The following is a 22,235-nucleotide window of genomic DNA, read 5'->3' on the forward strand; positions in this document are numbered from 1 at the left end:
GCTCGTTACAAAAAGGTGATTACATTCAAGGGGAAATTTTTCAGCGATAGAAGTAGCTCGAAAGTATAATAGGCCCCAGGTCTGCTTTCATCTGAGAATTGTTCATGTGAAGGATGGTATCCAAAGTTGAAACAGCCTCCACAATATATTGCCCTTGTTTAACATTACATCAGCTTGCCCTGCCAAAACGAAGATGGACTTCACTTAATGCCTATGTGTTAGCACTATATGCATCTGGAAAAATTGAAGATAGAGATTTTATAATGAAAAACGGAATTCCCTGCTAGCTAGGAAAGATTCAAAACAAGTATGTGTACCATATCAAGAGTAATTGTAACCTGGCTCATCCATGCAAAATCAAAATAAATTAGCAGGATCTCATCCAAAAGGTTATGCAGTTTTACAGATCAAAATTGGTCTCAACAGCTTATTTCAGCCGAAATAATTACAATAGCCTTAACATTTTAAGGCAAGATGAGAGAAATTAGGGTAATGTGTGTTTTAGTAAGGTCTTACAACCAAGAGGAACATTGTCCAATTTGAATAAAAACAGACTTGCATAAGCAATAGTAATAATCTTAGGTGCCCACAGAAGATAACTAAAGATTGGCCATATGGGTTCAGGCCATGGTTACATAAGGAAGACTAAAAATGATTTAAGTCAGCTCTATCAATAGAACTGCATCAATAAATGAAATGGCCACTATAACTAACAAATCGGACACTTACCTCCTTCCATTGACAACATCAGTAATCTCAGCTCTCGTAGGGACACCAGACTTGACAAGTGACTCCAGAACCTGAGTTGCCCAAATGACTGGTACATGGGCAGCAGCACATACAGAAAGAATTTCTTCCTGTATATCAGCCAACCTTTCCCACCCGCACTCCACAGCAAGATCTCCTCTTGCAATCATAACCCCAAGAGGGTTCGAAGATTTCATAGCTTCCAAGAGCATGAGAGGCAGGTTCTGAAACCCACTCTTTGTCTCAATTTTCAAAACTATACCCAGGTTCCTAAGTTTCCGTTTCTCTAATTCTTTTTGAAGCACAACAATATCACGAACATCTCGAACAAAAGAAACGCCTACCATGTCAGCATGAGAGGCAACAAATTCAAGATCCATGAGATCCTTTGAGGTAAGACCTTCAAACCGAATATTGCTTTCTGGGATGTTTATGGATTTTTCTGATCCAAGTTTAGTACCTGTAAGACCAGCACGAGTGATCGAGACAACAATCTCTGAGTTACTTGCTCCCTGGATTACACCCCAAATCTTTCCATCATCAAAAGCTATAGGTTCTCCTGGTATGACTGAATCAAATAGATAGCCAGATGAACAAGTTATCCTATGAGCACCACTTGTCAGACCAGATAGTTCTTCCTGATCCAATGAACTATCTCGTGATATGATTAGCAAGTCTCCAACTTTCAATTTGATAAATCGCTCTTTGGCAGGGACATTTACCACCTTTCCAGTTAACAGCCTACCTTTCTTTCCTTTAGTGCACAATTCAGTCCCAGACTGAATATAAGCAGTCTTTGTACATTCAGCCGCAAACCCAGTACTAGAAAAGACATGAAAACTGCCTAGTAATCTTGAGCATCCTTTTTTTCCCTCTAGCATCATAAAACTTCAAAGTGTCACCTACCTTGAGCTCATTGAGAAAATTTTGGTCATCTATGAATAGGGCTGCATCAGGAGACAAGTGAGAAGGAGGAGGACCTGATCCTTTGTAAGAAAGCCAAACTTGAGCCGGCAATATCACATTACCAGTGGCATTTTTCTTGGGGATATGTTAATTACACATGGACCAGGCTTCAACTTCCCTGTACGGAATTTTGGTCCAGCTAAATCCATAAGAATTCGACATGGCATCTCCAACATTTGAGAACTACTTTTTACTTTTCTGATTATTTCACTCCATACACTAGGGTCTCCATGAGCACAATTTATCCTAATAATGGAGGCCCCAGCCTTAAGAACGTCACTTATAAGCGTGTCACTCTCAATAGCTTCTTGGCCAATTGTCACCATAACATTAATGGTTCTGTTACCCCGAATTGCACCCAACAATAACTCTTTATTGAACAACAGTTTCTTCCTCAATGCTCTCACTGTGAGCTTCTCATTTTGACTTTGGTACAATATTTCCTTAGTGCAACTTCCCACACTAATGTTCTCTTTTGTATCATGAGAACTAGAATTCCGGTTCTCTAATAGTTGGATTCCAGCATTTAGACATGCTAGAACAAATGAATTGATAGTCTTCAAATTCAAAAGACCAGTAGAACGGAGATCTTCCTTCAGTTGCTTAATGTCAAGGCCTTTCAGAGCCAGGTAATGAATTAAGTTTGTTGCACTCTCCAAGTAATGCCTGCTAGGACACAAAAAAATTATGTTTTGAATGCAGAAAGTATCATAAATGGTAGCCCAGATTACTTCCAAACATATAGCAGTTTGGTAACTGAAACAGATTTATTATTCCATAAATTGCCAGAACTTGATGAGTGAGAGATGTCTAATAACCTTATAATACATTATGCATACCCGTGACACAATTGGAGTTGTAAAGTGTTCCATTGTTCAGATGCTAATACATGTAAGCGAATACCCTTTAGTTTTTCAAGAAGGTTTCTTTGCTTTCTCGAATCCTCAGCACTCTGAGAAATATCTTCCTCCAAAGATGAAGGTGAAGTAACACCTTCTACATCTTGGTGCTCAGAACATTCATTATTCTCAGAACACACAGCCAGGCCATCATCAGTGCAATCATGAGATGTTTCTCTATCTGAAACCAGGTGATTATCAGTAGAATCATGCGATGTTTGTGTTTCCAAAACCAGGCCATCATCAGTGCAATCATTGGATGTTTCTCTTTCAGCTTCACCGTTTTCATTTGGGACAGAAAAGGCTAAAGTCTTTGGTGTAAGTTCCCGCCTCTTTACCACTAATAATTGTACAGCATTCACAGGCTGTCTCAATTGATGCCTACATGACAAGTGTGAGAGCTTGCCCCTTGGGTTGGACAGTGCAAGCTCTGCATAACCAGCCTGAAAAAAGGAAAATTTACCATATTTGGACTGATTTTCTAAGAAAATGAAAGAAAAATCAATGTTCATAGATGCTTAGAAGAAAACAAACAACAAATCCACCTTAAATTTCACCTTCATTGCCTAATTATCACTAAAATGACCAATGTCATCATCAACATCACACTCTTATTCCAAATTTATCAACAAAAGATACACGAAAAGCACAACGAAAGCATCATATTACAAATGCATAATGTGTATAGGGAACAAGACCAATTACATGGTTTAAAGTGATTCTCTGAGTGGAAGCAACAGCAGCTGAAACCCCACACAATTTCATCTATTCACCTGCATTCACCAACATACATAAAATCAATAAATGACCGTAAAACCACGAGTAATACTACATCTACAATCGTTGATGTGTGTGTCATGAATAATCACCAATATGTTATCATGTGCTTAAGGGTTACTTTGTTTCTTTGTTAAAATGATTCATAAATCTCAACCTCAAAAGCTCAAATATGAAATAACTGAAGCTGCATAATATTAATCAATAAAAAAACATTAAAATGATACATTTTAAAAACCCGATGTACAAGCAATTACCAAACAAGAAAAAAAAATAAAACGAAAAAAGCTTTTTAAAAAATTAAAACTTTTCAAGTCCCTTTTCGTTTTTTACATTTTCCTAGCAAACAAAGACCTAAAAGACTGAAAATTTTTACACTCAAGAACGTAGAATGCTTTTTCTGTTTAGATAGAAAAGACCTGCACAAAATTTTCCCGGAAAAAATAATAATAAAGCTTGTAACTTTATCAGGTTTTTGTAAATAAGAATGGTCTTCCAGAAATTTCGGAAAGAAAATGTATAATTTCGTATATTTATTTTTTAAGTTGGGATAATCATAAGAGCAGAGTAATTCTGTTTTTATCCCGAGAAAGTGAGAGAAAATGCGGAAAGGATTAGGGAAGTGTGATGAGCACGTGCCAGATTCGGTCAAATGCTACCACGTGGCAGAATCTAAGACGATGTTACTCTGCCTAGAGATACCTAACTACTGATTCTTCGGCTGCCACGTGCATTAGAATATTCTTTCTAACCCTATCATAAAGGATTACAATGGATGATTTATCCTGAATCAGAGATAAAAATAACTGTAAAATATAATTATTCAGGCAGAAATTAGTATTTATTATTAATAAAAATAGATTCTTCACTCAATTAAGGAGGGTCTGGCATGGGTTTTTTTCCTATCAAAATTGGATATGAGTATCCTTAATAAATAAATCTCAAAATTAATAAAATTAATAAAGTATTAATTTTTTTTTTAAAAATTATATTGAAATCTTTATTATGTTTATCAAATCTTATTTATCTTATACAATCTTTATTTATATTTTTATTGTGCATATATAATATTTGTGACATTTGAAATAATAGATTGATTTTAATTTTAATTAATTTTACTATGTTATATTTAGAGGGTACAAAAATAAGGTTTTTTCTTATGGGAATAGAAAAAAAAAAAAGATTTTTTTTCATGAGAATGAGATAAAGAATCATTTTCATCCTTATAACGGGGATGTGGATTAATATCCCTTATAAGTTCCCGTCTCCCCTTGTTGTTATTCTTAGTGCTGTCACATCGAAGCTTCATCTCATTGATAATTTTTCTTATTCTTTTTCCGACAATGCTTTTTTATTATGAGGTGATTCTTTTTTATTTTATTCCGTAACTCTTCTCTTTTGGTGTTGTTATTCAATCTTGAGCTAATTATTTTATGTTCAAATTGATTTCGAATTAAATATTATTTGGGCTATGTTTAAATCAATTTCACTTTTAGTAAAAAAAAAAAAAATTCTTTAATAGTATATATAACTATAGGATAACCTAAAGATGTAACAATGTATAAGTAATTTGTTGCATTCTAATATGATAGAAAGATTGTTTTGAGTAACAACAATCCCTATATTTTTTATTTTCTATAGAATAATGTTATTTTTATGTAACAATAATGACGTGTTATCAATATAAGTATTAATAATATATATTATGTTATTTTATTTATAATTTAAAATTATTTAATTATATAATAATATATTATAATTAAGATTAATTTAGTAATATAGTTTTATTGAATCTTAAACAAAACTAGGGTTGGATTCGAGTCGAGCTGAGCTTGGCTCGCAGCCAGCTCGGGCTCGGCTCGGTTTTTTAATGGCCGGCTAGAGTTCGGCTCGAGCCAGATTCGGCTCGGCTTGAGTTTGGCTCGGTAACGGTTCGGTTCGGCTCATTTTTCATATCAAAACGACGTCGTTTTGTATAAAAAATTTAAAAAATATATATCGAGCCAACCCGAGCCAGCTTGGGCTCGGCTCGAATCCAGCCCTAAACAAAACAAAAAAACCCATAAAATTTTCCAACAACTGATTCAAACTTGAAATTCCCAAAAAATCTGTATCTTTTAACTATGTTTTGAACTGTAGATTTTGTAAAATGGCATTTTTCTCTTTCATCTAATAAATTCTCCTCGAGCCCGAGCTGGTTCGGCTCGAATCCAGCCCTAAACAAAACAAAAAAACCCATAAAATTTTCCAACAACTGATTCAAACTTGAAATTCCCAAAAAATCTGTATCTTTTAACTATGTTTTGAACTGTAGATTTTGTAAAATGGCATTTTTCTCTTTCATGTAATAAATTCTCCTAAAAGTGGGTGATGGGTAAGCAATTGAGCTTTTCAAACTTAAAGGGTCAGATTACAAAATTTGGATGCGAATAGGGTGGCCAAAAAAAAAGCACCCAAAATACCAAACAGGCCCTTGCGCGAATCTTATCTATTACTGTTGAAGGCCCGGGAACGAAGAAAGGGAAAGGTAAAGCCAGAGATAATGAAGAGAGTTCCTCGCATTAAATTCCCACAAAGACACAGGCAATCTTCATCTTCAGGTTTCTGTTTAATTTTTTTTCTTTTATTTTGTTTTATTTTTTAATCTTTATTTGTTTCACTATGTAACTTCATGACTGACTTTTTCAATGATTTTTGTGAATTTTTGTTGGGAAGATAGAAAAAGCTGAGCTGAATTGTATTTTTTAAATTTTCTATGTGGTTTCTTTGTGCAAATAAATTATGGTTTCATTTAAATTTTTAATCTTGTCCAACAATTTCGTGTTGGAGAAAATTTGCTGGCTACTTTCAAGTTGAACTGAATTGACTGAATGATCTTCAGTTTGAGACCTGTTTTGATCAATGTGAATTGAAGAACATAATGAGTTATAGATACTGGGGTTTATATGGGTTTGGACTTTCAATCTCAACAACTAGCTTTTGGGGTGTAATTATCTCAATGTTTGTATAAATTGGTATTAGGGTCACCATCCTAAGTGCAAAGGTATGGGACTTAGATTCCACATCTTGACAGCTTGTGTTGCACTTGGGATTTGGATTTCACATCTCGAAAGCTAGCTTTGGGGTGTGGTTTTCCCAAAGTTTGTATCATTATCATATTCTAATTTGAGATTTTGTGTGACATTAATGGAAGTCAAGGATTCCACATCTTGAAAGCTAGCTTCGGGAATGGTTCTCTCAAAGTTTGTATCATTATCGTATTCTAATTTGAGATTTTGTTTGATATTAATGGAAGTTAAGATTTTCTATCTGTCTTTTTTGTTCATTGAGTTCATATCAAAAAGAGATTTGGTGTGGTCAAGTGTTATATAGATTTGAGAGAATTTTGTGTTCTCAGTAGTTCAATTAGTATGGATGCTGTCTCATCACTCAATGTCTTGAGAGAAGAGATATGATATTGTCAGATTGAAGTTTGATCATTTTAAAGTATATAGAAGTGAATTTCATACGAAACTGATTTGTGTAAGTCATATCAGATCACCATGAGGTTGATTATATGTTTTACGAAAGCAGAAATCATGTCCCTTGTGAAAAATTTCTTGAAAAATCTCTTGTATGAGCATGGATTATAAAAAAGTGTGTTTATGCAAAATGAAACTCTTCTATGTTTCATGTTTTATCCCATAAACTTCTTTATGTGTCATGATTGTCATTGAGTAGGTTCAGCCTCCCAGTCTACATCAACAAATGGGGGCACTAATCAAAATCTTAGCTCAAGGTCAAGTTCAGACGTTCCAGCACCGCCCAGAAACACTGCTGTGGGAGGAACAGCTTCTCTTCAGCCAAAACGTACACCTGTCTCTGACAAGGAGATAGAGGCCATCCTGGTAAGAAAAATCCTTCACTATATATCAAAATTTGGAGTTCATAACTTCCATAATGGTGGAACTTTCTGTGTCTTGCGATTTTTGACAAGGAGCTATATTAAGTCATGCTATGAAACAATTTAGATTCTTTAAGGCTCTACTTGAATCTGCCTGGTTGAATTATAATCAATGCAATTTTGCAAGGTCCAGTTAGTGGGAACAATGAGATCTCACCAATGAACTTTTCAGGTTCAGGAGGTGAACTACCAACTTGGGTTGGATAATTTTTTTCTGTGCATAGTAGTTTAGATTTTTGATCTCAGTGCATGTCAATTTGAAAACTTTGAAGGTGATTTCCAAATCAATAAAACTATGTACACAAACAATAGATACAAATGATGATGTATCACTATATGTGGGGATGACCTAATTTTAGCCAAGTCTAGGGCCAACTGAGTTGGATCAAAGCCGTAATGTCAACAGGGTGAATAATATCATTGGATGGGTTAGCGATGTCACAAGATAAACAAATGAGTCGAACTTGAGCCAAGCTGTCAAACTGGAGGTTCAACTCAAAATTGACTAATTCAAATCGAGTTGTGCATTCAGTCTAAGTCAGCTTGAATCAAATCCACCCTTAACTGTGTAATCGAATGAATTAGAGATAAATAATATTAGATCGTATAGTGACGCAACATTGTTTGTACTTAATGTTTATGTACATAGTTTTACTCTTACCAAATATTATGCAAGGATCGAACTGGTAGAACAGAGTAAAAAATAAGAATCTGTTAGGCATATGTTAAGCCAGTAAATTTTCTGTATGCTGACTTTAGCTTCCTGTTTCTTATGCAGTTGGGAGGCTGCTTCTGATCCTGGGATTGGTATGCTTCTTCGAGGAAGTGAAATGCAATAAAAACTTCTGAGGAGTATCAGAATATGAAGTTGTTAATATTTAGCTTTTCGTATTTTCATATAAAGGAGCTGCAATCTCTTTCATTCCTTTAATGGTTAATCTTACTGATGCTGATGAAGAACATATATTTTCTCTTTCAATTGGTTATCCTCTGTTGCATATAATTATAAAAGTGTCTCTCCATTCTTTCCATACCGGCAAAAATGAAACAAAACCAGAACCAGACTCAATTTTTAGCTTCTCTAACTGACTTTGGTTGAGCTTATTCAAGCTCTGTAGGAGTGAAGTATGGACACTTCAAATGATCTAGGTTGTTTTAAAACCTTGATTGACCGGTCAAACTGATTCAATTGAGGCCCGGTGATCAGGCTGTCAATCCTTCATTTTAGGCTTACAAAATTTTGCAATTGAGTTGCAAGAGAATGCACCACACTGAGGGGTCACAATCATGTTTCGTTATATATTGTTCTAATATTTTGCAATTGCTAGAACTTACAGCGAGCACCAAATCAAACCATAATTATCCAACCATTGGTTAGACTGGTCAAGACTTACAACACCAGAACTAAAATTCAGCTCGTTTATTTTAGACTAAAGAAACACTCATGAATAGTAGCTTATAGTTTGTTTCCCAAACAAATAATTAGGAAACAGAACTGTATATTGTTCCTTCTTAACTTATAACAACAGATTGCTAACCAAATCAAAAATTGCAACAGAAACACTAAAAAAAATGCTGCAGATGATGAACAGCACAGTATCCTAAACTACACCCAAATTCCCTAATGTGCTGCTGCCTCGTTGAAGCTACTCGTACGCTTTCTGTTGAACCATTTCGACTTCCTCACCAGGATCCGTAACTTGAAAATCCCTCGCTGCCTTGCAGTTCTTCAATGTGTATTTCATTCTTCCATGATTGTCTATGGGATCTGATTTGGAACTAGTTGTGTATACTGTGTATCAGTTCTACTCATTTAGGTCTCTGTATGAAGAAGAAAAGAATCAAGTTCAGTTAAGTCATAACCCACTGTTTGTCTTGCTGCCTTTTGGTGAAGTCCTGCAGACTCTTATCAACATCATCTTCTTGATTGCCACTGCCAGATTCGGAGTCTTCTCTTGTAAGGTATTTATCCACCTTTGCAGCAGCTTGGCGACCCTCTGAGATTGCCCAAACCACAAGGGACTGGCCTCGCCGGCAATCCCCAGCTGCAAAGACCCCTTCCACACTGGTTGCAAAGCGGCCATAATCTGCCCTGAAGTTTGACCGGTTGTCTCGCTCCAGTCCCAGCTTCTCTGCCAAAGTCTGGAAGAAAAGATCAAACAAGTTGAGATCTAAAATCTGACTAGCTCAACTTAGCAATGTTCAAGTTCAATCAAAGACAAGCTATAAAATACTGACTGGCTCAGGACCGAGGAAACCCATGGCTAATAGAACTAGGTCAGCCCCAATTATTTCTTCAGAGCCTTCAACCTCCTTATACTGAAACTTCCCACCAGCATCCTTATCCCAATGGACACGAACCACCTCAATTCCTTTCACAACTCCATCTTCGTCTCCTACAAACCGTTTAGTCAATACCTCATAGGATCTTGGGTCTTTGCCAAACTTGGCAGCAGCTTCCTCGTGCCCATAATCGACACGGAAGATTCGAGGCCACTGCAAAAGGAAAATAGAGAGGAATAAGTAACACAACACACCGAAACAAATAGACACAATGTCTACTTACGTATATATGCTGAATCAAATTTTATTTCACATAAAATCACAGATTATTGCGAATTTTATCTATATGAACTAAAAAATATACAGAAAAATAGAAGCAATATTCCGTGCTGGGGCTCAGAAGGTGCATTTTAACATCAAGATAAACCAAATTTTTGAGTAAATGTAACCACATGAGAGACCATAATACAGTAAATAGTCGCATGCATAAGCTACAATACTGCAGGAAAACCAATACCTGTGGCCAAGGGTTGCCTGGAGCCCTGGTTTTTGGTGGCTGAGGTAGAAGCTCAAGATTAACAATGCTTTTACAACCATGTCGGATAGACGTCCCTATGCAGTCTGTACCAGTGTCACCTCCACCAATGACGACTACTTTCTTGCCCTTAGCAGAGATGTAATTACCATCCTGAAGATTGCTGTCAAGCAAGCTCTTGGTGTTGGCATGAAGGAACTCCATGGCAAAATGGATACCTGACAAGTCCCGTCCAGGTACAGGAAGGCCCCTGCGTGAGGTAGAACTCTTAGAATTAAACACATTCATTTATTTTTATTGATATAATCATTTGGTTGAGTAGTTATGATCTGACTGACAAATATATGAAGACTTTCTACTCCCAGTGACACCTACCTTGGTTTTGTGGCACCTACTGCCAAAACAATGGCATCATTCTCCTCTCGAAGCCAATCAAGAGAAAATGAAGGATCAACTCCAACATTAGCATTGACAACAAAATTAACGCCTTCTTCAGCCATGAGGTTAACCCGCCGCTGAACCACATCAACTTTGTCAGTCTTCATGTTGGGAACCCCATACATCATAAGTCCCCCAATTCGATCAGAACGCTCATAAACAGTTACCAAATGACCCATTCGGTTTAGCTGATCAGCGGCAGCCAAACCAGATGGTCCACTTCCAATGATAGCGACCCTTCTCCTGTAATAATAAACAAGATAACAGAGCTCAACAGATGCACAACATTGAACATAAAGCACTTGAAGTTGAGATATTTGAGTTGGTGATACTGAAGAACGAAAATGTTTTTGATATATATTAAGAAAAAAGAAAAGGCATACCCGGTTCTCCTCAAGGGAGGCCGTGGCACCATCCAACCCTCCTCAAACGCCTTGTCTATGATGGTGCACTCAATATTTTTTATAGATACAGGATTCTCAATAATGCCAAGTACACAAGAACCTTCACAAGGAGCAGGACACACTCGACCAGTGAACTCTGGAAAGTTATTTGTCTCAAGGAGTCGATCTAGTGCTTCACGCCACCTATTTTGGTACACTAACTCATTGAATTCTGGTATTTTGTTTCCAAGTGGACAACCACAGTACTCCTACATTTTGGAAGATGACCTTTAGTTGAGGTGAAATTTCAAATTTAAAGTACTAGTAAAACTATTTAAAATCATACCTGGTGGCAGAAAGCGGTACCACAATCCATACAACGAGCAGATTGAGTCTTTAAAAATGGGCCGGGAGTTGATTCCTCCATAACTTCCTTCCAATCATTCACCCGAACATTAGGATCCCTGTATTGAATGGCCTCACGCTCATAAGCAATAAAACCCCGATGTTTAACAGCATCAGCAACCCGACTAGGCCTTTTGGTTTCTTCAGTTTGATCAACCTTCTGTGTATTTCAACATTCGCATTAGTCCAAACAGATTAAACAGTACAAAACAGTAAGCAAATGTAAAAATATATCAGTACTCCCCAACTATCAAGCTTGAGCAGACTACTTCTGACCACATAAAGTTTGCTATATTTAATGTTAATTTGTCATAAAGGTATCAACTCCCAAGGGGTCTAACCACAATGATTAGTATAACAGCGTTACTGCTATAAAATCTGTTGTTTAAATGATACATTAGCCATGTAAATAAGTGAATTTGAGGGTAAATTCCTACTGATGACAAGTTTTTCATGATAAAAAAGAGGGGGAATATAGTGTGATGGCCAAATTTTAAAGTGGTAAAGTGATGTGAGAAGGTTTAGAGGAAGACTGATGAATTAGGATTTACCTCACTGGATTTCTCCTTCAGAGGTTTAGCAGCCAACTTCTTGAGCTCTTCAAAAGCATCTTTGCCCATTAATTTTTCTTCATCTTGTTCCTTGGCTTCTTTGTCAGGACGCTCCATTGCCGCTATTGAGGTGGTTTCTTCTTTCATGTCTACGAGAACTTGCTTATAATCCCTAGGTATGACCTTTATAAATCTAGGCAGTAGATTCTCAAAGTCAGCAAGAACTTCTTTAGCTAACTGGCTGTTTGTGTATCGCTGATGTTGTTGTATCATCATTCTTAGAGACATAATATCCTCTTCCTCTTGGACCTTATCAAAATCCACCAGCTCAGAATTGCATCTAGAATGAAATTTGCCATCCACATCAAGAACATAAGCAATACCCCCACTCATACCAGCTGCAAAATTCCTTCCAGTTATCCCAAGCACAACAACTGTCCCGCCAGTCATGTATTCACATCCATGATCACCAACACCTTCTACAACAGCTTTTGCTCCTGAATTACGGACACAGAATCTTTCTGCCGCCATTCCATTGAAATATGCCTCTCCACTGGTGGCCCCATAAAGAGCCACATTTCCAATGACAATGTTTTCTTTTGGATCAAAACGACTTCCCATCGGTGGATAAACTACAACCTTGCCACCAGACAATCCTTTACCAACATAATCATTGCTGTCACCTTCAAGCTCCAACAAGATGCCAGGACAGAGGAAAGCTCCAAGGCTTTGCCCTCCACTTCCACTAAATTTGATGTGAATGGTATCTGCAGGAAGCCCTGCCAAGTGGTAACGCTTAGTCACTTCATGGCTAAGCATTGTTCCAACAGCACGATTCTCATTGCAGATTGGAGTTTCAATGTACACAGGAAGGCCTTTCTCTAAAGCAGGCTTTGACAACGCAATAAGCTTCTGGTCCAAAAGCATGTCCAAGCCATGATCTTGTTTTTGGATACAGTACTGGGCAGCTTCAGGCCGAATGTCAGCAGCTGGTCTAAGTAACAGGGAGAGATCAATATTCTCAAGCTTCTCATTGGTCTTTGCAACTTCTTTATCAACTTCAAGCATATCTGAACGACCAACCATCTCATTCAACGTCCGGAAACCAAGGTTAGCCATAATCTCCCTGACCTCCTCAGCAAGCATAAAGAAGAAATTAATTATGTGCTCAGGTTCTCCAGCAAACTTTTCACGTAACACAGGATCTTGCGTAGCAATGCCGACAGGACAGGTATTCTTGTGGCACTTCCGCATCATGATGCAGCCAAGTGTAATGAGAGGTGCAGTGCCAAAGCCAAACTCTTCTGCCCCAAGAAGCGCAGCAATGGCAACATCCCTTCCAGTTTTTAGTTGACCATCTGTCTGAAGAACTGTTCGGCCACGAAGATTATTAGCAACCAAAGTTTGATGGGTTTCAGCCAAACCAAGTTCCCATGGAAGGCCAGCATTTTTAATGCCAGTCCATCGAGAAGCCCCTGTACCACCATCATGACCTGAGATCAATACGTGGTCAGCATGCCCCTTCACAACGCCACTTGCAATTACTCCTACACCAGCTTCAGATACTAACTTCACACTAATTCGAGCCCCTGGATTGGCACTCTACAGAACGAAAAAAAGAGAGTCAAGTAGACTGGAAGACCCAATTGGAAATACCGAAACATAAAATTCACATGACTACACAGAGACAAAATAAGAACAGCTTCCAGAACCACAACAGCAAGACATAACTACATAATCAAGATATAGAAGTACATGACACAGCTTGTGCAGGTACCTTAAGATCAAGGATCAATTGAGCAACGTCTTCAATTGAATATATATCATGATGGGGTGGGGGGCTAATAAGTCCAACTCCAGCAGTAGAATTTCTAGTGACTGCAATGTCTCCCATAACCTTATGGCCAGGAAGTTCACCTCCTTCACCAGGCTTGGCCCCCTGTTCAACAAGGCAGAGCTTACTTAAAATAAAATACTTCACAGAAAATAAAATACTTCAGTTCATATTTAACCTCACCAAATCAAAATGTAGGTATCATTAAAGATGCAGAAGCACCCAGGTTCCTGAGGTGCTTTTGCAGAGACAACATCATCTGCCATGAACATAAAACCATAAACAAGAGGATCCTCTATTCCTAAAGGAATACAGGGGCTAACTAGGAATAGATGACATCAACAGAATAACTATAGCCTAATGGTATCTTAAATATCAAAGGTTATAACATTAAGCAAATACCTGTGCAATTTTTATTTGCAATTCATCAGCATTTGTTAGGTAATAACTTGACACTCCAAATCTCCCACTTGCAACTTGCTTGATGGCACTCCTCTTTGGATTCATTGAACCATCAGGAAGAGGCGCCATACGAGATGGTCGCTCACCTCCCTCACCTAAAGCAGAAATTAACGAATGTTATTACATAAATATAAAATAGACAAACTCTTAAAAAGAACAGTTAAAAAAACATAAGCCTGGAGACCAGAACTCTTTATCCAAAAAAAACTAAGTCAACAAATTCCTAGGTTAGTTTGGTAACCTTGACTTCAGAAAACATACCACAATATTTAGTATAAATTATGTTCAGAAAGAAAAAAAGTGGCTTTAATGAAAGTAATAACAAAACCTTAGCAAACATTTAAATGGCACCACTTTAATTTAAGACCATGACATGATATAGCAAAACATACCTGTGTTTGATTTCCCACCAATTTTATTCATGGCAATAGCCAGTGTTGTGTGTGCCTCCAATGATATTGATCCATAACTCATTGCCCCAGTACAAAACCGTTTCACAATCTCACTTGCCGGTTCCACTTCCTCCAGGGGAACTTTCACCTCTGCCTCCTTAAACTTCAAAAGACCACGTAAATTGCAGTTTTTGTTCAACTCCTGAATGCGCTTGGAGTATTCCTTATATGCAGCAACGCTGTTACCCCTGGCAGCTTCTTGCAGCTTTGCTATAGCAAGAGGATCATTCAAGTGAATCTCACCATTTTTCCTCCAATGATAATCCCCAGGATTGGGCAATGCTACAGCTTCTGCACTTCCAGGAGGAAACACCCGGGTAGGAAATGCCAACTCATGCAATTGAAGAGCATCATGGGCAAGCATCTCAAATGTTGCTCCCTCTACCCTGCTTGGCGTTCCAACAAAGCACTTCTCGATCACTTCTGATGAAAGGCCCAGAGCTTCAAAAATCTGTGCTCCCTTATACGAGGCTAAAGTTGATATCCCCATTTTGGCAAGAACTTTCATCATGCCATAGTTGCTTGCTTCAAAATACTTCTTGACCAGCTCCTCCTTTGAATAGAACTCACCATTAGATTTGGGTGGGATCTTGCCATCAACCTGTAATCTCCAAATTGCCTCTATGGACAAGTATGGGCAAATAGCATCTGCACCAAATCCAATAAGCGTACAGAAATGGTGCACCTCTCGTGGTTCAGCTGATTCAACTATCAACCCTGTTCGAGTGCGCTGAAGCTTTTTAACAAGATGATGATGGACAGCACCAACTGCCAAAAGGGAACTTACAGCAACACGGTTTGCTGAGAAAGCTGCAAATTCAAAAAAGAAATGCTAAATCAGTACAATAATTAAGAGAAAGATAATTGTATGTGCAAAACTACTTTTCTTAGAACAAAATATAACACCTCTGTCTGAAAGCACTAATAATTTATAACCATCCTTGATTGCTTCCTGTGCCTCAGCGCAGATCCTATCCAAGGTTTCTTCCAATCCCTTCCTTCCACGGTTCTTAGAATAAGTTATGTCAATAACTTTACTTCGCCAACCTCTGTAATTCATCTTTTTAATTGCTTCCATCTCTTCAATGGACAACAGAGGGCCTTTCAGAGATAGGCGGTGGCATTGTTCTTCTGTTGTTTCTGTGAGATCACCTTCTGGACCAATCATGTATTCCATGGAAGTGACTATTTTTTCTCGAATAGGATCAATTGGAGGATTCGTCCCTTGAGCAAACATTTGCTTGAAGTACTCAAAAGTAAGTTTTTCTCTGTTAGACATAACAGCCAAGGGTGCATCATTACCCATTGAGCCAAGAGCTTCCGTGCCATCTTTTGCCAATGGTAGCAATAACATCTCCAAAGCTTCAACAGTGTAACTGCAAACAGAAACCAAAGTTTGAATATTTTTTAAATATCAATATGAAATAAACAGACTTGAGTAAAATTTGTATCAAATGCAAGACATAAATTCACATACCCAAAAGCTTTTAATGGAGCTAATAACCCGTGAATGCCCATGTTCTCCACATTTTCCATATTATTAGATGCCTATAATTACAGTTCAGATTGCAACACAGTGAGCATTAACCATTATGAAAAATAATCATAAATGCAACAAAGTAGAACAAGACTTACTGGCACAACTCTAGATATTTCTGGAACGACCCTTTCTGATTCTTTAACAGACTCAACTATATGCTTCAGTTCAATCTTTTGCCTCTTTAGCCATTGCCTATAAGGTCTTGCCAGTGAATAATGATGCTTCAAGGCTTCATCATCCACAAGAACATGCTTCTCAAAATCCACCAGGAGCATCATTCCAGGGTTTAGTCTTCCTTTCCTGAGCACATCTTCAGGAGGAATGTCCACTACACCCACTTCACTAGCCATGATTACCCGTCCACTGTGTGTGACGTAAAACCGACCAGGGCGTAGTCCATTGCGATCCAATGTTGCTCCAAGATAATGGCCATCAGTAACTACAAATGACATGAGCATGAGTAAAAGATCACAAACTGATATCCTCAGCAATTTTTCCGAAGAATAATATAAGAGAATAAACAAATTACATGTTATAAGAGCAGGTCCGTCCCATGGCTCCATAAGAGCTGAGAAGTACTCATACAAGGCCTTCCGTTCAGGATCCATGTTCTTATCATTTTGCCATGCTTCAGGAATCATCATCATTATAGCTTCAGGTAAACTTCTACCAGATCGAACAAGAAATTCAAGGACACCATCAAAAGCTCCTAAAGAAAGTTTAGAAAGATTTTCAGACAAAAGCCCATTAAAACATAAAAAATCAAACAGACAGATAGTACAATGCTTATTTATTCATATCTCCATTACTTTTCATGGACAATATGAAGGGGGAAACACAACCTTCTTATTTCTAATTATTCAAAGAATTAGTGTGTGAATGATCATAAGCAATTTGTCAAGTTCAATTTCACCTGAATCAGATGAACTAGCTTCCACAATTGGCAATAGCTTCTTCATCTCATTCTTTGAGAGACCAAGCTCCTTACACTTCAATAGACCCTCACGTGCTTTCATCCTGTATTACATATAGCATATATAAGCAAAAAAATCCTTCTATATCAATGCATAGTTCAATTTTAGTGATATCAAATTTATTCTCCAACTATTTTAGTGGACTAAAATTATACACAGACGCACACCAGTTAACACTTTCAAGAACAATAGACTAGTTTTTTTCAGTAAATACCAGTTCACATTGCCTCGTAGTGTATTAATTTCCCCGTTGTGGCCCAATACACGCAGAGGTTGGGCACGATCCCAGCTAGGAAATGTATTTGTAGAAAACCGTGAGTGTACCTACATAATCAATAAAAAGAACAGAGATTATTATTCACAGTTCCAGCCATATCAGATAAAATATCTGAAATTGAAGAGATGAAATTGTGTTAAGGGCACATCAGTAGACTTAATACGACAGTGTCAATATAAAAATCATAGAAACCCTAAGCTACATTGACCAAACACAATTCCCTTTCCACCAATAAATTGGAAGTTTCAACCTCAAGCAACTGTCATAGAGAGCACTGCAGCAAGTTTCTGCAAACATGATTTACTTGGCAATGAGGTTTCTTACCAACTCACTCAAGGCATCCAATCCAGCATCCAAACACAAATAGTTAATCAAGGGAGTGGAAGAACTTAAGAGATCATTCAAAACTTCAATGCCTAAGAAGTCATTCCTCAACCTTGCATCTCTTCAGTCAACGATGGTTCCCATGCTGTTAGTTAAAGTATTGAGTTAGTGGACAAAGAAGGAAAGTGAATGGATAATTTATTTACCAGGGCCATGTAGCTCTTAAACCTTTCATTGCCAACATCTCCATAATAGTAATCCTTCAACTGAATTGGCTTCAATTGGCCTTTGTAGACAACCGTCCTGCATAAACCAAAAACCTATGTTAACAATCTAATCAAACCCAGGTAGCATTAATGCCCACACATAAACAACACAGCTCTCTGCAGTACACACCGTGAGGAAAGAGAACATATATAGCAGTCACTCATGCCATGTTGGAGGTTTAATGCAGCTCTTATTGCAACCATTGAAACCTTTCTTAGAATGTACATCTGTAAAGCATAAAACATCTATTAAGCAAATGCTACAAGATCAATCCAAAAAATAACCAATTAAAATTATAAATCAGTCAAATAATTCAGATTCCTATGAGATCCTGTCTCTGTGTAATAGGAGTTCTTGTCATAGTAAAAACTATAAGCCTTCATTTATTGATTGATTATTCCAGGAAACAAATCGGTTTTAGACTCCATTGTTTTAATCACCTGCTGCTCAAAATCAGCTTTTGAGCTAGGTGTGGGTGTAAGGAAAACTTGTTCAACCACAGGTTCGGTTTCCAAAGCAGAATTTCCCAAAGCAGAATTATCAGTTGGTACTGACCGCCACCCAAGAACCGTGTGTCCCAGAGACTCAGCGACCTTCATACACAGAAGGAAACACTCATCAATTCCAACTAAAAATGAAAGCATATATAATCTTACAACCAGACAAATAATGCACACATGGAACTCCAAAGAATTACCTTGGTAAATACATTTTTACTCTCTTCCCTCCGTCTCTCCAATCGGGGCAAAAAGAACATCCCAACAGCATATTCACCCAGTGGCGGAAGAGTAAACCCAACATCCTTGGCAACCTTAAATAGGACAATTCAGTAACAATCATTATCAAGATTTAAAACCCCAATAACAGTTAATCTTAACAAAAAAGTGAATATATTTTACATTTATCCTGAACAGACATGAGTTAGAGTTGCATATTCAAGCTAAACATCATGGTTAAAAGAAAACCTAATTGTAAAGGAGACGAAAGAGACGAAGAGGAGCTTATTTTCATTTAAGTGTAAAGAATAATAATCGTACAGATATTCTGGGTGTTTTTATTTCATGTTTTAGCCATCTTCCAATGGATCCTACAGAATTTTAGCACTACATTTTTACCCAAATATTCCAATATTATCCAAAGAAATCAATATAAAATGAACCAAACCAGCTGCATAAAAATAACGAAACAAAACGACAGTACCTCTTTATAGAAGTCGTGAGGAAGAGCCACTAGAATTCCAGCTCCATCACCAGAGTTCTCCTCACATCCACAGCCTCCTCTATGCGTCATCCGCACCAACATCTCCAAGGCATCCGATACCTACGCATGCAGAAAAAAAAATATCACAAAACTAGTCACACTAAACACATGCATGCACTCTATTTATTACATAAAAACGGACCGTTTTACGGCTGCTTTCACCGGACAATTCCGCGACAAACCCGACCCCGCAAGAGTCCTTATCAAAAGCCGGATCGTATAGTCCCTGCGGCTTCTCCGGCGCTCCCGATAATGCAGACCGGACCATCACTCTTAGCTTCGGCGACTTTCCAGGACCGTCCGAATGCCAAACATGTACTAGCTCCGATCCGACCAACTGTAACCGCCCTCCGAAGAACTTTTTCTCCACGGCGGCCGGTTTTCTCAAAGCCGAGAACATTGCACCCCTGGCTTTGCCTCGTAACAAAGCATTGAAGTTAGAGTGAGGTGCAATGGCCGTTTTGCTCCGCGAAGGAAGTGCGCATGAGTTCGCTCTGAGTTGAGTGAAAGAACTCGAAGTCGCTGACATTTTTTAATAACGTGAGGTCAAGTCCGTCAAAAACACACGTTTTTCTACAATTCAGTTTTGATTTATTAGCCTATTAATATACTGTTACAGATCCGACGGTCGAAATCAGAACTAAATTTGAAGACACGAAAATATCCTCCGGCAGCGCGGATTCTCCGAGAGAGTCGGGAGAAGACTAAAGAAAATGAAAATGATTTCCAGGAAAATGAAATGATTGCGGCAGAGGAAAGACTCCAATGAACGAGGAGATAGCGTCATATTTATAGAGAGACAAAGAGAAGAGTTACGGAATTGACAGCCCAGGGTTTCAGATAATGCCACGTGGAAAAACAATTATGCGGCAAAACACAGCCGCTCAAGGTGGGACCCACGTAAAAGGATAATATAATTTAAAAAGTGATGAATCTGTAATTTCATCATTGTAATTAAATTTGTGAATGTTCTTAATGCTGTATTGGTAATGAAAAATCGTTTTTTTTTAAAGGAAATAATAAATAAATATTTGAAACTTAATATGGTAAAGCCACTCAATATTTTAATACTAAAATGGCATGCCATGTCAGACTCCTACAAAAGTTGGATATTATTACTAAATGACCAAAAGTTACTTTTTCTGTAAATTTGGGCTTTTTTTCATCCGTTTTATAATTTTTAAAAGTCAAAAGACTTATCCTCACGTTTATTGGAAACCAAATTAATATTCCTTAAACATGCGAAATTCAAATTTTCATTTAACTGTAAAAATTTATTATTAAAATTAAAGGTAAAAATATTATTTAATTAAAAATATTAAAAAACTAAAATTTTATTATATTTTTTCATAAATTTAAAATTTTAATATTTTTTTTATTCAAAGTTAAAAAGTGATCAATTCCCTTTAAGTTTACATTTTCTCCCTTACTTCTTTAACAAGCACCATTCTTACCATCGAAGATATGAAGACAAGGAAGTGTTTCCCTAGATGAGAAGATTGACCACCATCGCCTGGGACTTCGTCGAAAGACAACAAAGTGTCACCTTCGTTTTTTTAGTTGGACGAAGATGATTCATATTCGTCCTATCAAAGATCAACATTTGGAGCGTCTCCCCCAAACTCTTGCTCTTCATCCATCGACACTCTTTCTCCAGATCAAGGAGTGATGAGTTAGAGCAAATGAAGGAAGCCAATGAAGCATCGTTTTTCACTGTGTTTCAAGTTTCTAAAAGCCAACAAAGGAAGAGAAACTAGTTTAGGTGAAATGAAACTTAAGACGAAGAGAGAGAAAGCTGACGAACATGTAGGTGGGAAGACAAAGTCAATTGGCCAAATTTTGGTCATTAGAGAAGGAAAAAAACCTTGGGAAAAAGTTAACTATTCAAACCTTTGATGGAAAAAAATGTTAAATTTTTAAACTAAAGAAAAAAATATAATAAATTTATAGTTTTTATTTAATATTTTTAATTAAATAATATTTTTATCTTTAGTTTTGATAATCAATTTTAACAAATTTGTATGAAATTACATTAAACATCTTACGTTAGGGTTTGAACATAACAATTATTATTATATATAAAATAAATAGATTTTAATAATTGAATGAATTGTTATATGGTTAAATGATGCATTATTTATTTTATTTTTAGTTTTAAAATAATTCAATAAATAAATACACATCAACTATTCTTATTTATTTTATCTTTGATGTAAGCAAAGTGATAGGTTGGGCCCACATATGACGGTGGGTGTGACGAAATGTGGGGCAGATGCGGCGAACGGTGTGTGAAATTATTTTAAAATTACAATAAATTTGCCTTACTGTAATTAATTAAGGTAATTATATTGTAATCTCACCCATAATTGTAATTTACTAGCATTAAAATTGACTTCGCCTGTACACTCTGTCGTCTTTTCATATTTAAAATCTAGTTTTTCTTTGGGTCATTATCAAACCCATTATACACATCAAAATAGGAAAATTTGACAAAATCAAGCTAGGGTTTGAATTGGACTGAAATGAGATCCCAAATTTAATTAAAATTTATAGTTATTGGCAATGTTTTCCTACGCATTAACCTAGATTTTAAATACTTTAATAAACATTTAAACATGTGACATCAAATAAAATTGACATTTATTAGTATATTGTACATATTCTTGACTAAATGGACCCAGACTTGAGTCCTAACAAATACAAAAATTTACATGCTATCTTCCAGCCAAATTGCTTAATGTGAGTAATGTGAAAAGGACATTTCATAATTATTATCCTTAAGATCTTTGAAGAATAAAACTCTGCATTTATTAGAAACGTATGAGCAAATTAGGGGTGGATTTGATTGAAGTCAAGTTAAACCTCAAACAATGGTTAAAACTCAATTTAAATTTATGATATTTAAGCATCGGTTCAAT

The 22,235-nt window shown here is 36.9% G+C and overlaps 2 protein-coding genes and 1 pseudogene across 2 annotated transcripts; 1 reads left to right on the plus strand and 2 right to left on the minus strand.

Annotated features, from left to right (window-relative positions):
* Nucleotides 1-398: 398 nt before the first annotated feature.
* On the minus strand, nucleotides 399-3,940 carry LOC123206673 (annotated as a pseudogene).
* Nucleotides 3,941-5,834: 1,894 nt separating this feature from the next.
* On the plus strand, nucleotides 5,835-8,335 carry LOC123206666. The gene is made up of 3 exons (XM_044623862.1): nucleotides 5,835-5,989; nucleotides 7,110-7,276; nucleotides 8,111-8,335. The coding sequence occupies exons 1-3, from the start codon at nucleotides 5,932-5,934 to the stop codon at nucleotides 8,126-8,128; spliced, it is 243 nt and encodes an 80-aa protein (XP_044479797.1). The 5' UTR covers nucleotides 5,835-5,931; the 3' UTR covers nucleotides 8,129-8,335.
* A 402-nt stretch (nucleotides 8,336-8,737) lies between these two features.
* On the minus strand, nucleotides 8,738-19,846 carry LOC123206665 (glutamate synthase 1 [NADH], chloroplastic-like). Its single transcript, XM_044623861.1, has 22 exons — nucleotides 19,460-19,846; nucleotides 19,258-19,377; nucleotides 18,755-18,868; nucleotides 18,498-18,650; nucleotides 18,187-18,284; nucleotides 17,997-18,093; nucleotides 17,404-17,513; nucleotides 17,129-17,232; nucleotides 16,745-16,924; nucleotides 16,311-16,654; nucleotides 16,153-16,223; nucleotides 15,582-16,051; nucleotides 14,616-15,485; nucleotides 14,164-14,318; nucleotides 13,705-13,866; nucleotides 11,928-13,529; nucleotides 11,318-11,533; nucleotides 10,972-11,240; nucleotides 10,526-10,831; nucleotides 10,133-10,400; nucleotides 9,571-9,828; nucleotides 8,738-9,474 (listed from the first exon to the last, which is right to left on the minus strand). Exons 1-22 carry the CDS (start codon nucleotides 19,844-19,846, stop codon nucleotides 9,184-9,186), a joined length of 6,645 nt encoding a protein of 2,214 aa, XP_044479796.1. The 3' UTR covers nucleotides 8,738-9,183.
* Between the last annotated feature and the right edge of the window lie 2,389 nt (nucleotides 19,847-22,235).

Source organism: Mangifera indica, unplaced genomic scaffold (genome assembly GCF_011075055.1).
Source record: "Mangifera indica cultivar Alphonso unplaced genomic scaffold, CATAS_Mindica_2.1 Un_0045, whole genome shotgun sequence".
Classification (NCBI taxonomy): Eukaryota; Viridiplantae; Streptophyta; class Magnoliopsida; order Sapindales; family Anacardiaceae; genus Mangifera; species Mangifera indica.

Excerpts from the sequence above, each read along its gene's own strand:
- LOC123206666 (XM_044623862.1), top strand. The coding sequence starts at position 5,932 with ATGAAGAGAGTTCCTCGCATTAAATTCCCACAAAGACACAGGCAATCT. Across the intron at positions 5,990-7,109 it reads CAGGCAATCTTCATCTTCAG|GTTCAGCCTCCCAGTCTACA; the intron begins GTTTCTGTTTAA and ends GTCATTGAGTAG.
- LOC123206665 (XM_044623861.1), bottom strand. The coding sequence starts at position 19,846 with ATGTCAGCGACTTCGAGTTCTTTCACTCAACTCAGAGCGAACTCATGC. Across the intron at positions 19,378-19,459 it reads GTGAAAGCAGCCGTAAAACG|GTATCGGATGCCTTGGAGAT; the intron begins GTCCGTTTTTAT and ends CTGCATGCGTAG. Across the intron at positions 9,829-10,132 it reads CAGGCAACCCTTGGCCACAG|TGGCCTCGAATCTTCCGTGT; the intron begins GTATTGGTTTTC and ends TTCCTTTTGCAG.